General features: G+C 45.1%; 6 protein-coding genes across 7 annotated transcripts; 1 reads left to right on the forward strand and 5 right to left on the reverse strand.

The window, feature by feature from the left end:
- The first annotated feature begins 749 nt into the window (after nt 1–749).
- LOC103981002 (non-structural maintenance of chromosomes element 4 homolog A) lies at nt 750–4,463 on the forward strand. Of its 2 annotated transcripts, XM_018825044.2 has the most exons (8): nt 750–909; nt 986–1,222; nt 1,309–1,389; nt 2,079–2,328; nt 2,489–2,579; nt 3,171–3,387; nt 3,478–3,569; nt 4,035–4,463. In XM_018825044.2, exons 2-8 carry the CDS (start codon nt 1,060–1,062, stop codon nt 4,260–4,262), a joined length of 1,122 nt encoding a protein of 373 aa, XP_018680589.2. In that variant the 5' UTR covers nt 750–909; nt 986–1,059; the 3' UTR covers nt 4,263–4,463. The 2 variants fall into 2 exon arrangements, with proteins under 2 accessions (XP_018680589.2, XP_065002985.1); XM_065146913.1 differs by having other exon boundaries at nt 750–1,222.
- A 1,109-nt stretch (nt 4,464–5,572) lies between these two features.
- LOC135634565 (protein LYK5-like) lies at nt 5,573–7,982 on the reverse strand. The gene has a single exon (XM_065144939.1). It carries the CDS (start codon nt 7,832–7,834, stop codon nt 5,858–5,860), a length of 1,977 nt encoding a protein of 658 aa, XP_065001011.1. The 5' UTR covers nt 7,835–7,982; the 3' UTR covers nt 5,573–5,857.
- LOC135634566 (pentatricopeptide repeat-containing protein At2g02980, chloroplastic-like) lies at nt 7,962–9,657 on the reverse strand. The gene has a single exon (XM_065144940.1). It carries the CDS (start codon nt 9,566–9,568, stop codon nt 8,039–8,041), a length of 1,530 nt encoding a protein of 509 aa, XP_065001012.1. The 5' UTR covers nt 9,569–9,657; the 3' UTR covers nt 7,962–8,038.
- Nucleotides 9,658–13,639: 3,982 nt separating this feature from the next.
- Nucleotides 13,640–15,561, reverse strand: LOC135637153 (vicilin-like seed storage protein At2g28490). Its single transcript, XM_065149628.1, has 5 exons — nt 15,160–15,561; nt 14,907–15,085; nt 14,743–14,823; nt 14,314–14,652; nt 13,640–14,211 (listed from the first exon to the last, which is right to left on the reverse strand). Exons 1-5 carry the CDS (start codon nt 15,494–15,496, stop codon nt 13,747–13,749), a joined length of 1,401 nt encoding a protein of 466 aa, XP_065005700.1. The 5' UTR covers nt 15,497–15,561; the 3' UTR covers nt 13,640–13,746.
- Nucleotides 15,562–15,899: 338 nt separating this feature from the next.
- Nucleotides 15,900–16,789, reverse strand: LOC103981004 (RING-H2 finger protein ATL74-like). Its single transcript, XM_065146635.1, has 2 exons — nt 16,632–16,789; nt 15,900–16,533 (listed from the first exon to the last, which is right to left on the reverse strand). The coding sequence occupies exon 2, from the start codon at nt 16,526–16,528 to the stop codon at nt 15,980–15,982; it is 549 nt and encodes a 182-aa protein (XP_065002707.1). The 5' UTR covers nt 16,529–16,533; nt 16,632–16,789; the 3' UTR covers nt 15,900–15,979.
- Nucleotides 16,790–17,521: 732 nt separating this feature from the next.
- Nucleotides 17,522–18,646, reverse strand: LOC103981005 (uncharacterized). The gene is made up of 2 exons (XM_018825046.2): nt 18,401–18,646; nt 17,522–18,330 (listed from the first exon to the last, which is right to left on the reverse strand). The coding sequence occupies exon 2, from the start codon at nt 18,313–18,315 to the stop codon at nt 17,731–17,733; it is 585 nt and encodes a 194-aa protein (XP_018680591.2). The 5' UTR covers nt 18,316–18,330; nt 18,401–18,646; the 3' UTR covers nt 17,522–17,730.
- Nucleotides 18,647–18,791: the final 145 nt, after the last annotated feature.

Here is an 18,791-nt window from a genome sequence, read left to right on the forward strand (position 1 = left end):
TGACATCATGCTCAACTCATTCATAACTGACACCGATTTCCTCTTACCCAGCAAAGTTGTAATTGCTTACCAAATGTTCTTCTGCTACTATCACAACCTTATCTGGAACACCATGGATCACAGAAACAAAACCAAAAAGTGCAAGCTACAAGATTTAATAGTCGCACCATGACAAAGTTGCTAGATCACAAGAGAGAGGACATATTTTATTAATACACATTATGATTGGAAAAAGAGTAGATTATTGGACATATTTTATATCTGCCTAATAAAACATTATTGTGATGTTACGATGATAGGCGAAGAAGGTTCATTTCATCATTCTCATTGCATCACCTACATATTATGATGAGAAAGAGAGTAGATTACTGGACATATTTTATATCTGTCTAAGAAAACATTATTGTGGTATTACGATGATAGGTGAAGAAGGTTCGTTCCACCATCCCCATGATCATTTTGAGGTATGACGATGGTTTTTGTTCCATCAAGGATATCACTTTGCGTCAAACTCAAGTATCATCAAATGAGTGTCGACAGTATCACGCTAATAAATCTCATATATATATATATATATATATATATATATATATATATATTATTTGGGGCTTTTATCGGGAAATGAGGGATGGTTTTTGGAAAATAAAATAGGATAGAGGCTATTTTTTTCTCCCAAAAAATATAAATATAAATATTATATATATATATATATATATATATATATAATGAAAAAGAGAAGAAACCAAAGAGCGGCCTTCTCCTAATTTTGACGGGAAGGGAAAGAGCGCGGTCGGGATTGGAACTCCGAAATTGGCCTGCCGCTCTTATCTCTTACAATTCCATCTCTCTCGCTCCCCCAAAACCCTTGCGCTGGCCGCTGCTTCTTCCCTCTCCTACCTGCCGTTCATGGTAATGCTGGCTGGTTTCTCGATCGGTAATTCTATTCGCTCGGAAGTTTTCCCTAAACCCTGTCGGACGGCGATAGATCGATAATTGGCCAGGAATCGTTGGAGGTGTCCGGGTTGCACTGTGAGATTGGATTTCCTGACTGCGCACACTATGGTGAGGGCAACGAAGCAGCGACTTCCGGAAGGTAGGGGCGGAGGAGGAGGGGAGAACGGGCAGGGCAACGATGCCGGAGCCGCGTCGTCAAATCGTCAAGGGACAGCGCATCGTCGGGTTCTTCGATCCCGGTATCTGGCCGTGAAGAACATGATCAGCGGTTGGTATTCGATTAAATTGTGTCCTCTCCCTCTGATACTTCCCAGGCTGATTAGGTTTCTTTCTTTTTACTGAAATGGGTCTCAGATAAGAGGGAAGATATTACGAAAGTTGATTCCGACAAATTCAACTCAATTATCACGGAGGTTGAGAGCTTGCACGAACTTGGTATGTATGCCAGATCGTAGCACTTGCCTAAATCATGCGTCATGACTTTTCCCTTCTGCTTCTATTCTTCAGTGTCGCCATTGCAAAACGTATATTAATTTCCTTCTCTTTGAAACATGAGGAAACCCTCATTAGGATAGCGCTGCTATAGAAAAGAGGGTTTTTTTTTTTTTGTTTGCAATCAGGAGATATACTTGCAAGGAATGGTCTGGCCGATGCATTGTAATATCTTTTGGTTGAACAGCAGGATGACTAACGCATATTATATGATTATCTGCTTATGTAAAGTTGTTTGCAAATGCTATATTTGTTCATGGGATTTAACTCTAACTTGACAATTCTGTCTGATATGAGTATCAAAGTTATCGAACCTTTTCTGTTTATCTTTTATAATGTTCCCTTCCTCCTTTTCCTACTTTCTGTAGGTATATGTATAAGTTTTTCTTGCTGCTTAAGGTACCATGTATGTTTACCTCATGTACTATTCATGGTCTAGCGTAGAGAAGCATTGATTAGTCATAGATATCATTACTTTGGTAACTGATGAACTCTCTAGTCTCTATGTAATCAATTGCATGGTAAATTTTAGGTGATTGTGCTGAATGGACTTGAAGTTTTTATCTATCTACCTTTCTCAAATGGTTCATCATTCTGCTTCTGTTTTACAAAATTTCATCTTATGATCACAGTTCAGAAGCCCAGGGAGCAAGTAGCAGATGCAGAGGCTCTTTTAGACATTGCCTGCACCCTGGTAACATCAGTTAAATCTCAAACAAATGAAGGTGTGACCCCTTCAGATTTTGTTACCACCCTCCTGAGGAACTTCGGTGAACAAAATGGTGGATCAGACTTGGGGAGTACTTCGAACAATCTCCATTGGTCAGATGTTGGTCATGCTGTCTCCCATGTTTTCAGAAGTGCACCTGGATACCATACAATGTAATAGTTCTCATAGATCTTCTGTTGAGTGTCTGATTCAGTAGATGGTGATAGGTTTTTTCATGATAAATCTAAGTTGACTTCAAAGTGTCTGTTGCAATAATTAGGTACATGCACCTTTGTGCTTGTCATTCTTATCATTCGTTTTTCATAATGCCAGGATCGGTCCCATGAATACTGAATTGAAGCAGCGGAAGGTTGTTGCTCAGAGAAAACGAACAAGACCAACTGAAAGCACTCATCCTGAAGAGGTTAGTGCCTCTGAGCTTGTTTATTTAACTCTTCAAGGATGGTATGCCTGTCACTTTGACTGGAAAGTTGTTCTAAACAATGTTAAAATTTTTTTGTGACTGCTCTCAATACCATAATATTATTTGGACTAGTTTTGGTGAAAACCAAATTGTATCTTACTAGCTGTTTAGTGACTCTTGGTATTGCTTCTGCTGCTTCGGTTGCAAAATGTGCAGATTATTATCATGTTATATGCACTTGTTTTCCCCTATTATTTTGTCCTCTGTTTCGGGGAGATGCATGCAATGCTGTATTATGCCAATAAGAGACCCTTGCAAGATTTATTATTGTTGTACCTCAACAATTGTGAAGGAGACATGATTGTCTGATATGTAAAGTCCACTCTAAGGTCTTATCTGTTATCTGGAATAATTATGCATGGTTATTGTATTTAATGTTAATTATTGAAGTTCAAAAGCTTCCATTAATGTACAGCAAGATTGGCTGAATAATGTACTCCTAGTAGCTGTTGTTTATAAGTACAGGCTAATACATTACATTATTGGAGTATATATATATATATATATGTATTGTTTTCTGGTGATATACAGCTTGCTGATGCTGGAACTGAAGTGAAAACTGACACAGACAAGAATATGTCAACCATGTTTGATATCTTACGAAGAAAGAGAAGTGTGAAGTTGGAAAATCTGGTTCTGGATAGAGAATCTTTTGCACAGACAGTAGAGAATATATTCGCCCTATCATTTCTGGTAAAAGATGGAAGAGCAGAAATCATAGTGAATGATAGCAGGCACCATATTGTCTGTAAGTTTTCATCTTGGAATGCTCAGTATTTCATTTGACCTTTGTTAGCCCCTTATGGAACTTCTGATATGCTTCTAATTTTGTTACCAGCTCCAAGAAATGCTCCTGCGGCCACCGCTGTGGCTTCGGGTGATGTCTCATACAGTCATTTTGTTTTCAGATTCGACTTCAAGGACTGGAAGGTATGGAGTATGAACTGCATAACTGGTTGTTTACTTTTTCCTTTTTTTCGGTTTTGCTTTGACATTCTAGTATCCTTTTTCTCTATCCAAATCTAGTTGTTACGGATCAAGTTGTGAACATGATATTAATTATCAATTTTGGGGAAACTAACTGGGATTTTTTAGAGAGCCATGGGAGAAGAAACCATCACATGTGTTTATTACCATTTTGTCTTCTTGATTTGCCTAATGCTTGATATGTCAGTTTTGAGATTATTCATGTAACCAAAGATATCTTGAATTGAAGATGTGTCACCCTTTCATTTAGTCTACTAATTGCCCCGATATCTGGGAGGCAATTACGACTTTATGAATGGTTCATTATCATGATTAACCATGTTTGTGTTACATATACTAGATTGAGATGCCTATATAGTCGGCTATGGATATATATGGTTGATATGATATTGTTGTGTCTTTTGGCAGTTGATGATAGATAATGTAGATGTTGGAGAAGAGTTGATGCCACACAGGATACGTGCAAATACTTCTGGCTCGGAGGTTGGTGGTGTTGAGTCAGCTGCGCCTGCAACACCTATCCGAAAGCTGACTAGAAATCGGGGATTGGTGATACAGGAAGAATCTATTGTTGAGGACTCTCCAGAAACTGATACTGGTGTCCAAAATGTCAAGAAAAAACGCCTCTTTGGTTAGAGATATAGATGATAGTAGAGCTAGAATTTGGCTAGCTTAATCTTGAGCGTCAGCCGCTATTATGTTCTGCAGCTGCAGTGCTGGAGGGCATATACTGTAGCAGTGTTGTATTCTATGTTTTAAGATGTAACGGGTAAATTATCGTTGTTATACTAACTCGTGGAAGGTATTAATAGATCTTTTGCCAATTTTGAGTGATAAGCCAGATTGTGATTGTTTGACATGTGGTAAGAGTTTTGGATCCAAACTTGGGCCCACTCCCCAAATTAGTGGAGGATTTGGATGGTTCTAAAAATTATCATAGTTGGGATTTTCTTAGATCCCATCAAGGATACACTCGATGGGCATTATGTAGCATGTCAGGATGATTGTTGAGTTGAGGTAAAGATGAATCTTTGGAATGATTATTTCGATTATTATAGGTTGAATTGTCGGGGATTTTAGTTGTAGAGAATGGGGGCCACCAGTTGTCATTCCAATCGAAGAGACCATCTTGTCGGTCTCGAGTCACCACCCCTCCTATTGGTATTAAGTTATCATTCCATTGATTAGATGACTATGATGTGTAACGGATTGTCTACATATCAAAGCCCCGCATCATCTGTATTTCATCACACATAGAAAGGATGGGGAGGGACTTGATGCCTTGGTTGGGTAGATTATTCGACTATGTCATCCATTGCACCCCTGAAGGTGTTGACTTAAAGTTGTTTAGTAGTGTAAGATCCACTTTATTTGCATCATTGTTGCTTGTGTGGCTTGATTCGTTTGCATTGATTCATTCAGTTGGATTCGATTGATGGCCTTGTCATCATTCGAATCCAACTGAATTAGGTCACATGCTCGAGTCGGACGTATCATGATTGAGACACATTTTATGCTCGAGTCGGACGTATCATGATTGAGACACATTTTATGGCTAAATTAGGTCACATCATCTTCGAGTGATGCTTCGTGATCTAAGTTGATCGTATCATGATCGAATGATGCTTTACGTTTTTGTTTGGTCACGTCATCATCGTGTGATGCTTCACGGCTAGAGTCGATCACATTGTCATTATCAGATATTCCATGGTCGAATTCAAATACATCATCATTTAGGGGATGGTTTGTGATCAGATTTAATCAAATCAGGATGATTCATGATCGAATTTGATCATGTTATCATTAGGAGATATTTGATAGTCAAATTCAATCACATTATCATTTGGGGACATTTCATTATTGAATTCAATCATGTTATCATACCCGCTAACTTTTGTTCATAAGAGACGAAGCGAAGTAAAAATCTTGAACTATAGGGACAAACATAAAAGAAGGGTAAAATAAATATAAAACTTAAGTTTATTTCCAACAATTTGATGTGCAAAGTTGATCAACAACCTGCTAATCACAGACTACAGAAACGTAGAGAATCAAAAATTAAATATTTCTACAAAGACATCTCTACTTTAAAGATTCACGCATTATCGCAAACAGAAAGAAGGGTGAGAAATCGACCCTGCGACATTTATTCCATCTTGAAATGACATCAACCTATAAACGTCTGTCCACTCGTGTGGAATCTTCCTCGAACACAAGGGAGAACCGGAAGCCTATCTTCCATGGATCATGGAACTGGAATCTGCAAGGTCCGACGAATCCCAATCCAAGGTGGAATCGTGAATCGCCGAGAGGGACACAAGCACCTCTGTCATGCTTGGGCGCGACCCCGGATCGCGTGCCACACACAGCATCGCCAGTTCCGCCATGGCATGAGCCAACTCGAGAGGATACTGGCGTCCCAGGCACGGGTCGAGGAAAGCCATCAGCCTGCCACGCGCATCCTCTCCGCTTATCACCGATCCCACGCACGCCCACAGCAGCATGTCTTGCTTCTCACCCTCCTCCGTGAACGTAGCTTCCTTCCCCGACAGCAGCTCCAGCAGCACCACCCCGAAAGCGAACACATCCAGCTTAGGAGTGACGAGGCCGTGCTCCAGATACTCCGGCGCCATGTACCCCTGCGTACCCACGACGTGTCGCGTCAGGTGAGGCCTTTCCCCGTCCTCCATCGGTCTCGCAAGGCCGAAGTTGGCGAGCTTGGCTCTGAGCTCCCCGTCGAGCAGGATGTTGCTGCTCTTCAAGTTCTGGTGGACGTACGGTGGGCTGGCGTAGTCGTGCAGGTAGTTGAGCCCATGAGCAACGTCGTGAGCGATCTGAACCCTCTCCTTCCAGCCAAGGCAGCTCGAGCTATCGTTCTTGTTGTGGTGATGAAGCCAGTCTCCCAGGGAGCCTTTTTCGGCGAACTCGTAGACAAGGTAGGTGTTGCCGTCGTGAAGGCAGAAGCCCGACAGGCGGATCACGTTGGAGTGGTTGATCTGCTTCAGGATGTTGATCTCATTCGAGGCGTCGCCTTTGAGTCTCTTGATGGCGGCGGCGTCCCCGTTGATGACTCCTCTGTAAACGGATCCCATGATCCTGTGGTCTTCGCCGAAGGCCGCTGTGGCGGCCTCGAGCGCTCGGAATTCGTAGACCGTCAGCGACTCGATAGCACTCCGAACACTTTGGGCGGAGACTGAAGTGGGAGGCCCCGACCTCTTGTCGGACAGCTCGGAGTAATTCGCCGAAGACTCTGCAGTCTTGAACGGAACGGGGACATCAGGAACAGGGATGCGGCGCCGCCGCCGCTGCCTGTAGCACAGGAGCCAGATCAGGCCTCCGGCGCAGCACAAAGCCAGAAGGCCAACTCCGATTCCGACCCCAACGAAGACCCATTTGTGGCCAGAGGAACTGCTCCCGCTCCCGTCGTTGGGCGGCGTGTCGGCTGGCTGGGGCGGAGGAGGCGCCGAGGGTGAGCTTGCGACTTCGTCTTTGGTGGGCTCGGTTTCGAGGGGCACCAAGAGAGTCGTGAAAGGATAGATGGTGGAGGAGGGGGAGAGATTGTTCGCGTGCAGCACCGCCTGGTAGTCGGCGTGGAAGCGGTCAGCGATGGTGGGGACGTCATCGCCCCAGGTGATGAGGTATGTGAGCAAGTACTTGATGCCGCTGCTGGTTTGTTCGGCGGTGGGGCAGGCGCAGCGGAGGGGAACATCCACCCGGAGGCCGGCGGTGAGGTTGAGGCTGCCGTAAGGGTTCTGCGCTATGAGGGCCTGGCAGGTGGAGAGGCCCTGGTAGGTATCGTTGGCCACTATGAAGTAGGTGTCCCTGGAGGTCAAGGTGTAGGAGACGTTGTGCTGGTAGTAGCCGCCGGAGCAGGAGCAGGGGACCGGCACGAGGACGAGTTGGTCGTTGGGGACGTTGGCGAACTCGGTAGCGACGCCGTTGATGCGGGAGATGTTGCCGGCGTCGGCGCCTAATAGGTATGCGATCGGTACCGGCGACTGGTAGGCGATCTGGGATCGGAAAGTGAGGTAGGAGGAGCAGGAGCGGACGCCGTTGCAGGTGTAGCCCAGAGTGGAGGAGTCGTTGGTGGTGCAGTCGAGCTGCCTGTTGTTCTCGTACTGTTGCTGGGAGTTGCAGGAGACGAGACACGAGAGGACGAGGGCGAGGAAGAAAGCTAATTGGGGATCGGACCTCGTCGTCATGGCCATCCGACGGATGAATCCGACAGATCTACTTCTTATCCGATCTGTGTTGGCAAGAGACGAAACCCCTCTCAATCCCCTCTTCCAGACAACCAATTCAGGTAGGGTAGAAACCAAGAAGAGCGATGAACCGATCAGAACACGGAGAAGAACCGGTGGTCTTCACTTCCGTTCTCGTCTTTGACTCGCTTTCTTTGACTGACGACGCAGTCAATGATATATAACTTGTTGACCGAGATATATTTCATTAGGAAGAACGTCGACGGAGCTGTTGCCGGGTTCTGGCTTCTGAACTCGTCTCTCTCTCATGGCTTCTCTGACCTGAAAGACATCATTCCAATGGCCGGCCTTGGCGTACATGTGAGACAGGAGCAGGTAATCGCTGCTATGATAGGGTTCCAGCTCCTCGAGGAGCTCCTGCACACGCTGACCCAATTCGAGGTCCCCGTGGACTCGGCATGCGCCCAGCAGCGTCCTCCAAACCACAGCATTGCACTCCATCGGCATGTTCCTGATCACATGGAAAGCTTCCCTCACCTGTCCTGATCGCCCAAGAACGTCCACCAGGCATCCGTAGTGCCTTATGCTGGGAGAGATGTTGTAGTCCCTCGTCATTTTGTCGAAGTACCGCCGACCTTCTTCTACTAAACCTCCATGGCTGCAGGCGCAGAGGACTCCCAGGAATGTAATGTCGTTTGGCTCTTCGAGTTCGCACCGACGCATCCTTTCGAAGAGTGATATCGCTTCGGCCGCCCGCCCGTGCATGGCTAGTCCCAGAATCAAGGAGTTCCACGAGACCGTGTCTCTCTCCGTCATATCGTCGAATAGCTCGACGGCTCTGTCGATCGCTCCGCACTTTGCATACATATCGATTAGAGAGTTGGTGACTCTGAGACGGCAACCATGGGTGGAACTGCCGACGATGGAATGCACCCATCTGCCGAAGTCCAACGCTCCCAGCCTCGAACATGCGGACAGGATTACCACCAACGTGGCCTTGTCCGGCCCGAGGAAGCTGGTCCTCAGCATTCTCAGGAACATCTTCAGCGCCTCGAGGTGCAGGCCGCAGTGCACGTACCCGGCGATGAGACTGTTCCATGACACCAGATCTCTCTCGGACGATTCTTCGAACACCTGCCGCGCGGCGACCATGTCGTCGAAGAGAGCGTACGTGTGGATGAGACTGTTGCAGACGAAGACATGAGAATCCACGCCGACCTTGAGCACGCAGCAGTGGACCTGCTTGCCCAACTCGACCGCCGACAACTGGCCGCAGATATTGAGTAGGAAAGAGAACGTGAAGTTATCGGCGTTCTTCCCCTCCTCTATCATCCTTCGGTAGAAAAGGAACGCCTCCGCGGGTCTGTTGGCCCTCCCGAACCCTCTGATCATGGTGTTCCAGAGGAACCCATCCGGCCAGTTGAGCTGCCGGAAGACGGCGGACGCGTAGTCCATGCATCCCCTCTGTTCCGAGCCGGAGCAGAAGGAGATGAGCCTGCCCACGACGAAGACATGCTGCTCGAAGCCGGTCCGGACGATCCGAGCATGGACCTGACTCAGGTCCCGCAGGGTGGAGCATGACTCCAGGAAGGAGATGTGGCTCTGCTCCCGCTCGTGGAAACCAACCGCGGTGGAGTCGGAGGTCGGCGAGGTACGTGGAGGCTGGAAGAGAGCGACCGGCAGTCGCGTCGGAGAACCCAAGGAGAACCGCTTGAGCAGCATGTGGTTACTCCGAGTCATTACTAACTCGACTCGGGCGATCCCATCATGAATACATGCTGGCGAACCCAAAGGAGGGCCTGTCGAGCAGCATGTGGTGACTCCGAGTCATTACTAACAATTTAATATGATACACGTAAATGGTCACTTTGTAGTAATCTATCTTTGGATCATTTGTCACATTCAATATTAGGATGTTTTGACTATTGTTTGTCATGATTTGATAAGATAATTAATTTATTACATCTGAATTTATTGATCCAAAATGTTTAAACTCAAACTAATGGTAATAGACTCATTAAGTCTTGATAATCTAATTCAAGTACTTGATGTTTCTATCGAAGACCTAATATATTTTTAGAAATAAATGTTAGTATGATCGATACGAGACATAGTGCAATCGTGACTTCATGTTTGATATACTTTATAATACAATTTATAAATGGTTATTTTTTACTTAAATATCTTGGTAATACTAAATCAATAATAATATCATTTGTCACGATGAACCTCAATAATATAATTACTTAGGTTGAAATTAATAATAATAGACTCGTGATATTAGTCGAGCATATCCTACAAAACGAAAATATTCACCATTAGAATATCTAAAAAAAATATATCGGTATATCGAAAATCAAATCTCTTTGATATGTGATGGGCGAGGAAAAAAAAGGACAGACAGAATGAGAATAACGAATGCCATGTTATGTTGGTGAGTAGTTCTCATCAAGTCGTAATCATCTTTTATCTTGAGCTGTTCTAAGTTGCCTAATAAATTTTATGTTGGAATTTGTACTGCATTATACAATGCTTAGAAAAATTGAGACAGGAAATTTTGTTAGAGAAATTATATTTATGTCAGCTGTGTTGCAGAATAAGGTTTAATTTCTCTATGGATATTTTAATGAAGCTATGTTGGCTTGTTGAATCAACAAGATTTTGACTGCATAATTTTTATGTACAAAAATTATTCTATAATGCTCTATTAGACGTACCAAATTACAAGATCCAAACCTAAATGCTATATGTGTACCGTTGGACAATAACTCATTCTCTGGTTCCAAAATCATACTCACTTAAATGTTTTTGAAGATTTTTTTGATCACACACGTGTTGTATATATATGAATCTATTACGAGTATAAAAATTATAATATATTATTATTGTTATATGAAAAAAATTAATATCAAAATATGAAATCAAATAATAATATATCTAAATTTACGATACATACCTTTCGATGTTATTCAGAAAACTTCTATCTGATCTGCGAGTGTACCATTATCAGATCCGTAAGCTACAATGATATCGATGTACAAGAAGAACTACATTCGCCCTATTTCGTGATAATCTTTTAATCATTTTACATATCCAATCTCTTTTATCTGTATATGTACGTACTAATTATTATGTGTATAGTCCATTAAAGGTCTTATTTATTTATAGACGAGGCAAAGGTTTGATCGATAACAGTAATCAAAATCTGATCTAATAAATCTTATCTAATTAAATAGGATCGCATAATCTAACATCTATGCATATAATATCCAAAATCTTCGCACATAACATTAGCTTAAGAGGCTTCATGAACCATTTTCATTGTAATCATGCATAGTTTGTGATCCAATTTGATCAGAGATTTAATAGGTGATAGCATATTTAGCATAATCTAAGCCTCTAAAAAATTAATACTTGGAATGTACTCTTTGAACAGGTTGATATCAACTCATTCCGAGTAGTATGCTCAAAGTTATAATTATGATCAATAAATATGTTTCTTCATCAATTGTAAAAACAGTTCTAACACATATTTAAGTTCAATTCAAGTTCGACATGTGATCTTGATGGCAATTCAAATTAATTCCACATGTGAGTTCTCTTGTTTCGGAACTTTGACTTCACTTCCGGCTGGTACCTTTTTTGGAATGTAATCTCTCCATAGTAATCAAATGATATTTTTCCCTTTTCTAGAAAAAAGTTGAGTCAAAGCGTTAAAGAACAAGCAATGTTCATGTTTCGTATTAAAGGAGTGGTCGTATTCCAACTTTAGTTAAAGTAGTTGACTTTAGCTGTTAGTGATGAATGATATAGGGCTATGTCCTAATTCATTTTCCTTCTGCATCGACACTGCTTTATAATCGATAGCTGTGTTTGTTGCTGTGACAGTGAGTGTGTCATCTTTGTTGGATGCCATTGCTTGGTGTGGAGAAGAATGAACCTTCCCTCACGTCAACCTGCCTGTGTTTGACTTTTCTCTGAGGAGCTGAGAAGAATGATAGGAAAAAGAAAACGGTACAAAAAAAGAGAATATAGCCAATAATTCTTCCTTCATCTCCTCTTTGACGACGTCTCTGCTTTGCATGAAAGCCGAGTCCACGTGCTAGCAATCCATTGCATGGAAAAGGACATCTCGCTCTCGCTCTCTCTCTCTCTCTGTGGCCTACACACACTGTGATAATATTTGGCCGCCTACCTCCTGCTGAGAAATGGTCTTTTGCGAGTCTTTGACTGCAAGATGATAGAGAAGCGTCTACATCGTTGACTTAGATCAAAGATGCTATTGTTGTGGACCGGGTGAGAACAGCAAGGACGGTATATAAACCGAGGGAAAGATGGATGCACCTTAGTCCACAGTTCCGTGTATCTATCTGAACATCTTCCGCCCTCATAAATGGAATGAGTCACACCGTGTGAACTGATTTGTAAGGTCTAAAGAATGTGCTTGACGTCAATTTCGGCTCGATCCGGGCCACTCTGGATGAGCAGTCTCAGCTCGCACAGATGACCGTGGTTTGAGTTCATATGAGGTCGCTGACATGCACGCATTCCCTTATTTGCATGGCCTGCGTGTGATGCACCCTTCGTTATATAGAGGGGGGAAGGGGGGATAAGCAACCGTTCGTGTGATAGGGAAGATGGAGGAGAAGAAGACTGCACCACGTCATGAATCTGCAGTGCCTTCGGCTTGTAATCATCGCATGGCGATCCAAGACATCAATAGGGCGCAAGAGTTGCTGAGCCAACTACATGTTGTTCTTCTGCAGTTGCATCCTTCCAATGGAGGGGATATGCTTGAGGAGATACGAAAGTTCACCTCCTTGGCGCTCTCAAGGCTTCAGTCCTGTGTCTGTGGATCGTCCGATGCCTCTGAGGACTCCCAAAGAGACATATATGTCAACGATACGAGGAAGAGTTTGAAGAGAAGCTGGTAATTCAATTCTTCATCTTGCAGTTTGAACTTCTCTTTGAAGTAATTGATCATCGTATTAAACTTTCCATCGGATTAAACTTGTTGCAGGAGAAAGCCAGAAACGTGGTCGATAGCTACAACTTCCCCCTTTGACGACGGCCATCAGTGGAGGAAGTACGGGCACAAAACTATCAAGAACGCCAAGTATCCAAAGTAATCATCTTCACCAGTAAACTCCCTTCAGCAATTAAGGTTTTCCCAGTACATTAATTCTAGTTGTAATGCATGCTTCTATGAACACAGGAACTACTACAGGTGCGTTTTCAGGGACAAGCAAGGATGTTTAGCAAAGAAGACGGTACAACAAGAGGATAGCTATGGCGATCCTCCCAGGTTCAGCGTCGAGTACAGAGCGCCACATACCTGCAAAACCATCAATGTCGCCTTCCCTTCTGTAATGGAATCTGCTCCAAAGGAACCCTCTGTTAATGCCAGTGGTTCCAGATGCACCTCGAAGCTTCAGGAGAATCACCTTTCTCCCTTAGCCTACGCTGCAATCGAGGCTCAGGATGAAGGCTTGTGGATCAGCGATCAAGCACAAGACTGTGAGATGCTCGGGTCGGATATGGTGGCCACAGAACCCTGGGACTTGGACTTGTTCCTGGACGATGATGATGGGTGGTACAATATTCGATGAAGGATCCTTAAAAATCTGTGCAATTCTAACTTGTAATCAGCCAATATATAGTGTGGCAGTCCGTTCTCTGTATCACAAGTTTAAGATGCTCTATGGATTGTAGAATGAATATGCTTGGTAATCATATATGTCTATCATGGCATCATCTTCTTCCTCGTGCTACTTTGATTCTTGAGAAAAGTAAGCCAATTAAGTATATCAATGAGGAAACGAACTGTCTCTACTTATGAAGAAACCAAAAGAGACGATTACAAGCAAAAAGACAATAGAAATCTTATGAATTCAGAAAGCCAATAGTGAAACAAGAGCTCATGCAAGGAAGCCTCTCTTGATCACCAGCAACTCCTCCACCATCTTCTCCTTCTTCCTTTCGTCCGCGGTCTCTCGGCCGCCGTCCCAGTTGTTCGAAGCAGGAAGAATAACGGACTCCCTCTGGGCCTTGACAAGCCTCCCCAGCTGCTCCTCACTCACCCCGAAGGCTGTCGCCAGCTCCGGCCCACTCATGCTCCGAAGCACTGAGCTCGCACCGGCGAGGAACTGCGGATGATTTCTCTTGGAGGATGTTGTGAAGCCAAAGAACTCCATCGGCCCTCCGCGGGACGCGACCTGGCAGAAAGGGTGGTAGCGCGGGATCCAGAACACGTCGCCCTCCGACACCTCGGCGTTCATTGCGGTCGAACCATTCGGGTAGACCACCTCGATGCTACCGGAGCCGCTCAGTATGACGCCGTACTCGGTGGCCACTGGGTTGAAGTGTGGCGCCATCATCGATCCCTGCAATAGATCATATAAATTCGACCGCAGTTGACTAAAGGAAACGATCTGTCCAACTTCCGTAGTTCAAGTGTTCACAGATTAACAAGTGCGACTACTGACCGCAGTGAGATTGACCAGATAGACGCCAACGCCGCAGCTACTGAGAAGGGAATAGTCATGCTCGTCAATGGCGGTACTCCACCCATAGCTATTCTGAAAGCTCGGCTCGTTGTTGTAAAGGTTGAACGCGTACGGGGCGTGGTGGGATTCAGTCGATCTTGCTTTCTCGCGACCACTCCTGCCAAATAAATAGTCGAGGAGGTTCTTCCGTGTCCATGTAGTGGCTGCCTCCTCGTCATCGTTGTTGGGATCCAAATCTTCCTCTTGCTGACCACTGAAGTGAACGATCGGACCACCACTTTGTCTCCGCATCATTGGACGCAGTTGATCAGAGGTGATCTGTGAGGATCCAAGAACTCAAATGTAATTTGAAGAGATTCGACTCGTCTAAAATTGAATCTTATATCATGTACAAATGAATTGTGTTACGTTGAATGCATTTGCGAGTGTGTTGACATCGAATCCAGCAAGCACTGAGGTTGGATTTGTTCCACCGCCGATGAAGAACGACTACCAAGTAGACATCAACTAAGCATGAAACTCTTGGATCCATGGTATCAGAACAAGAATAGTTGAAGAAGAAGGCCACTCACTTGTTGCGAATTGTATGTCAAACTCTGGGAAGTGTCGATGCCACAAACCATGTGTGACCTCTCTGAGTTAGTGTTCGCGATGTAGAAGGGTGATCCGGCAGGGATCACGTTGATGTCCCCTCTCTTGAGCTTTCTCTGCACCAACTCGTCCTTGTGAATCCACCCAGCCTCCACCTCACCTTCATATACATGATCACAAAATCATTCCACGAGTAAACGTATTACCAGTTCACGACTGCAGAGAGAGGCTTACCTTCACGTACGAATTGGACGAGATTGGCATCGACGTATTGGGGAAGGAAGAGGCTGTTGGGCTCCAGGCGCAGGAAACCGATGTGCATGGTGCTTGGATGACCCTTCCACCGATCACCGGACACGACCCTAACTTGGCCGGCCTCAGTCCTCACAACCCTCCTCGTCCTCCCCAGTATGAAGCGACCTCGACCAGTAGCGTCTTCTCCGCACTCTCTAACTTTCTCTGCCTCTTCTCTCTCTGTTCCTCTTTCTTGATATCCGCTCGCCGGCACCGAGAAGAGCAGCAGCAGCGTCAGAAGGGCCACCACCGCCCGGTCTCCCACAGCGACCGCCATTTCCAAGGGCTTATTCCTCTTCAGCCTTTCTTCCCTGCTAGTCCAAATGGGAATGAGGTGAGAGTAATGCGATGGACGTGAGGGTTATAAAGGGCGGAGAGAAGAGTGTGGTGTCGACACGTCGCGCTTTTATGCTTCGGAAGGTCAGGGTTTACGTGGAGATCGCCCAACACGACTTTACGAGTTCACGGAGAGATCTACTGAAATGACTATTGACTGCTTCATCGGTGTCTATTATTATTATTATTAATTTAACCATTTTAACTCAGTGAATCAGACTCAACAAATTAATTATCTGATCATTTATCCCATCATATCGAATCATAATAAATTAATTTAAATTTTATCATTTTAAATTATATCTATTTAACCTAAAAATTTATAACCCAAAATATATAAAATAATTATCAGAAATAGTTTACATGAACAAATTGGACTGGGAGTCCATAGATCAGCGAACCAAGGGCCTGCTTTAGGCTGGCGTTAGCCCACCATATCCACCACCACCACTGCACGAGCCGACCGGCGGGATCGGTTCTCCTCCTCGGCTCCATTTCCGGTGCCATGATCGAGCAACAACCGCCGGCAAGTTGGGCAGGAAGAGTGCGAAGCAAGCCACTTGTCGATGCACTCGACGTGGAACACATGGCGGCACATGGGCAGCACCCGGACCTTCTCGCCGTCGGCGAACTCCCCCAGGCATATCGGGCAATCGGTGGCCGAGATGTCAGCTCCCAACCCGTACACCACCTCTGGGAGGCGGCGGAGCGACTGCTTGTTGAGCCCGGTCACAGCGAGCCTCGCAGCGGCCTGCTCGGGGGTCTCCAAGGCCAGCCGCCGCCCGCACCGGAGCGCGCACCGCACCATGGAGTTCAGCCCGAGCACGAGTATTAGAGCGCAGAGGAGTGCCACGATGACGATAACCATGCCGGCGTCGTAACCGGCATTGCCGCCGCCGTTCATGACGACGTGCGGCCTGCTTACGTTGACCCCCGGCGGTGTCTCGGGGAATGCACCGAGCAGCCTATGCATGGATTCTACCAGGTACTTGTCAGAGTTTGCTTTGGGCCAGTGGCGGCAAAAGGAACAGTGAAGAGAAAATGAGAGCGATCACAGATCTCGGAACTCCTCTTACCAGAACTCGCTGCCACCGATAACTACTCAACATATGTTGCTTTGTCTTCTAAGCTTCGGAAGAGAAGATTCTTCGCATCCTTACAACCTTAGACTTGCATGAAATAGGTGAAGTGGAGGAGCTACTGAGATTTCCATTTGGATGGATTCAGAGACATGGAAACATATTCACACTGCTTTGGAAGAGATTGGCTTCTCTCTTTTGATATAACTACAGCACATTGTAAAAGAGATTCTCTTGTTGAAAAGGACAGTAATCTTGAGAAGGCACGAGGATCTTAATCAATGAATTGATGTACCACCTAAGAACCCACCTAATCATCATAGTCTAAAGCATCCAAAACCTCTTGCTTAAGCTTTCATTTAATAGCCAAACTGTTGTAGTTCTTAACAATGGGTTGCTTTGCCTCACAGAAGACTCAGGCAAGCTCTAATTGGTCACTGCTGTCCTTTTGCGTGACATGAATAGGGGTGAACGATGTTTCTGCTTGGAGTTAGATACTTCTCTTCTCGTCTAATGCGTCCTTGTCCATGTCTATCTTAGAGTCCATGTGCATGAATGGAGATGATTCATTTTAGAAAGCTTGAGCAATCATTCCACTTTGCACCTACCTCTTCATTCTTTCAGAAGCATGATTTCATCAAGCACACCCCGAATTATATGCCATGGCAGTTGGCATGTCCTTCTCCTCTGTTCTTCTTTTATGGGTTTTGTTGAACAAAGAAAGGCAATTAGGATGTCATCTTGCAACCTTACTTCAATTCGTGTCTTTGTGGCTGTGTTGACTATTGACGATATATATTTTGAAGACATGATTGCAACCTTGCCCTGCTTCATGATGTTAACATATCATCTATAGGAATACAGGGGAAGAAAGAATTTGCTGTTGCTTGACGTGTTAAGCAAAAAATATAGTAGTGATCAACGACTCTGCGATGGGGAAGAAGACACGGTTACTCTCAAGTCTCAAGGTCCGAAAAGGATGAGTTCGACTGCGGCTCGAACTCCATCATCCATACCAAAACACTCACACACTTTTGACTGCGTGTGCATCACGGCACACGTCTTTGACACTTCCAGCTAAAAGACACTTGAAGCCTTATGTGGGCTTCAAGTTTTGGAACATAGAATCCCACCTCGTGGCTCCATCTGCAGTCTCCCAGCACCCATCAGCAGCGGCAGCATTGCTGTTCTCACGACGACTGCGGCCCATCGGGGTACCGCTGTGAGATCGAGAAGGAAGATCTGCGATTCTCATGCCGCGATCAGTGATCATCAGCCTGCCCTGCTTCAGGATCACCAGCTTCGTCTTCCTCCTCGACGTGGCCCCTCTCCAGCAGTCGCCGCACGCAGTCTTCGGCACGACCAAGATCGCCGGACCGTCAGAACGAGCCAAGGTGCGGATGTACTTCGCGAGGCGAGTCTTGGACTTCCTGATGACCGTGGCAAGCTTGGCGACGGGAAGAGGAGACGCCCTCCTACTGTTCTTAGCGAGTTTGAGGATCTCCAGCCGGTGCTTTGCGATGGAGACGCCCATGCTCTGTAGGAAGTCGTGGTCCAAGTGTGCTATATCGTCCTCCTCGAGCTCGTTGTTCATGAACAGAAGCCCATAGTCGTAAACAAGGGATGGCTCGAGGCACGATTTGGATAGCCATGAGTGCCAGTCCATGGTTCTGTGCTCCATTGAAGTAGTGCTAGCCTAATGGATTTATAGGAAATCAGAGGAGGAACCAAGAGAACGAGATCAGATGTCAGGGTGAGGACACTACCAATATTCAAGGTTAAGGTCATGATGCTCTTGTAGCTCTTTCTGAGGCCTCCCCAGCGCAGCAGAGAATCATCATGTGTAGTATGCTTCAAGTTTAAGGTATCACCTTTCTTCCGAGGATAACAACAGATCATAAGCTTCAAAAACTTCAGTCGGCATGAACGATGCCAACAGCAGTGTGTTGAGTAGAGTGAGATAGAAGCTCCCATCGCGGCATAGGAAAAGTGGGTGTTGTGGGTCCCAGTTGACCAAAGGTCAACAATTATAAAAGTTGGCTAATTTAAGAAAAGAAAGGTTAAAAATTGTATCCAACGAATTAGAGAAGATAAATGAAAATTAATAATAAGAAAACTCAATTCGAGACTCACCCAAGGTTTCCGATGCTAGACTAT

This window comes from Musa acuminata, chromosome BXJ3-4 (assembly GCF_036884655.1).
Source record: "Musa acuminata AAA Group cultivar baxijiao chromosome BXJ3-4, Cavendish_Baxijiao_AAA, whole genome shotgun sequence".
Lineage (NCBI taxonomy): Eukaryota > Viridiplantae > Streptophyta > Magnoliopsida > Zingiberales > Musaceae > Musa > Musa acuminata.

Bases quoted from the DNA above. Each gene is read 5' to 3' on its own strand.
- LOC103981002 (XM_065146913.1), top strand. From the start codon at position 1,060: ATGGTGAGGGCAACGAAGCAGCGACTTCCGGAAGGTAGGGGCGGAGGA. The intron at 1,223-1,308 runs GTTGGTATTCGA...AATGGGTCTCAG, and splicing joins CGTGAAGAACATGATCAGCG to ATAAGAGGGAAGATATTACG. The intron at 3,570-4,034 runs GTATGGAGTATG...GTCTTTTGGCAG, and splicing joins TCGACTTCAAGGACTGGAAG to TTGATGATAGATAATGTAGA.
- LOC135634565 (XM_065144939.1), bottom strand. From the start codon at position 7,834: ATGGCCATGACGACGAGGTCCGATCCCCAATTAGCTTTCTTCCTCGCC.
- LOC135634566 (XM_065144940.1), bottom strand. From the start codon at position 9,568: ATGACTCGGAGTAACCACATGCTGCTCAAGCGGTTCTCCTTGGGTTCT.
- LOC135637153 (XM_065149628.1), bottom strand. From the start codon at position 15,496: ATGGCGGTCGCTGTGGGAGACCGGGCGGTGGTGGCCCTTCTGACGCTG. The intron at 15,086-15,159 runs GTAAGCCTCTCT...ATGTATATGAAG, and splicing joins CGTCCAATTCGTACGTGAAG to GTGAGGTGGAGGCTGGGTGG. The intron at 14,212-14,313 runs GTCAGTAGTCGC...GATCTATTGCAG, and splicing joins ATCTGGTCAATCTCACTGCG to GGATCGATGATGGCGCCACA.
- LOC103981004 (XM_065146635.1), bottom strand. From the start codon at position 16,528: ATGCATAGGCTGCTCGGTGCATTCCCCGAGACACCGCCGGGGGTCAAC.
- LOC103981005 (XM_018825046.2), bottom strand. From the start codon at position 18,315: ATGGAGCACAGAACCATGGACTGGCACTCATGGCTATCCAAATCGTGC.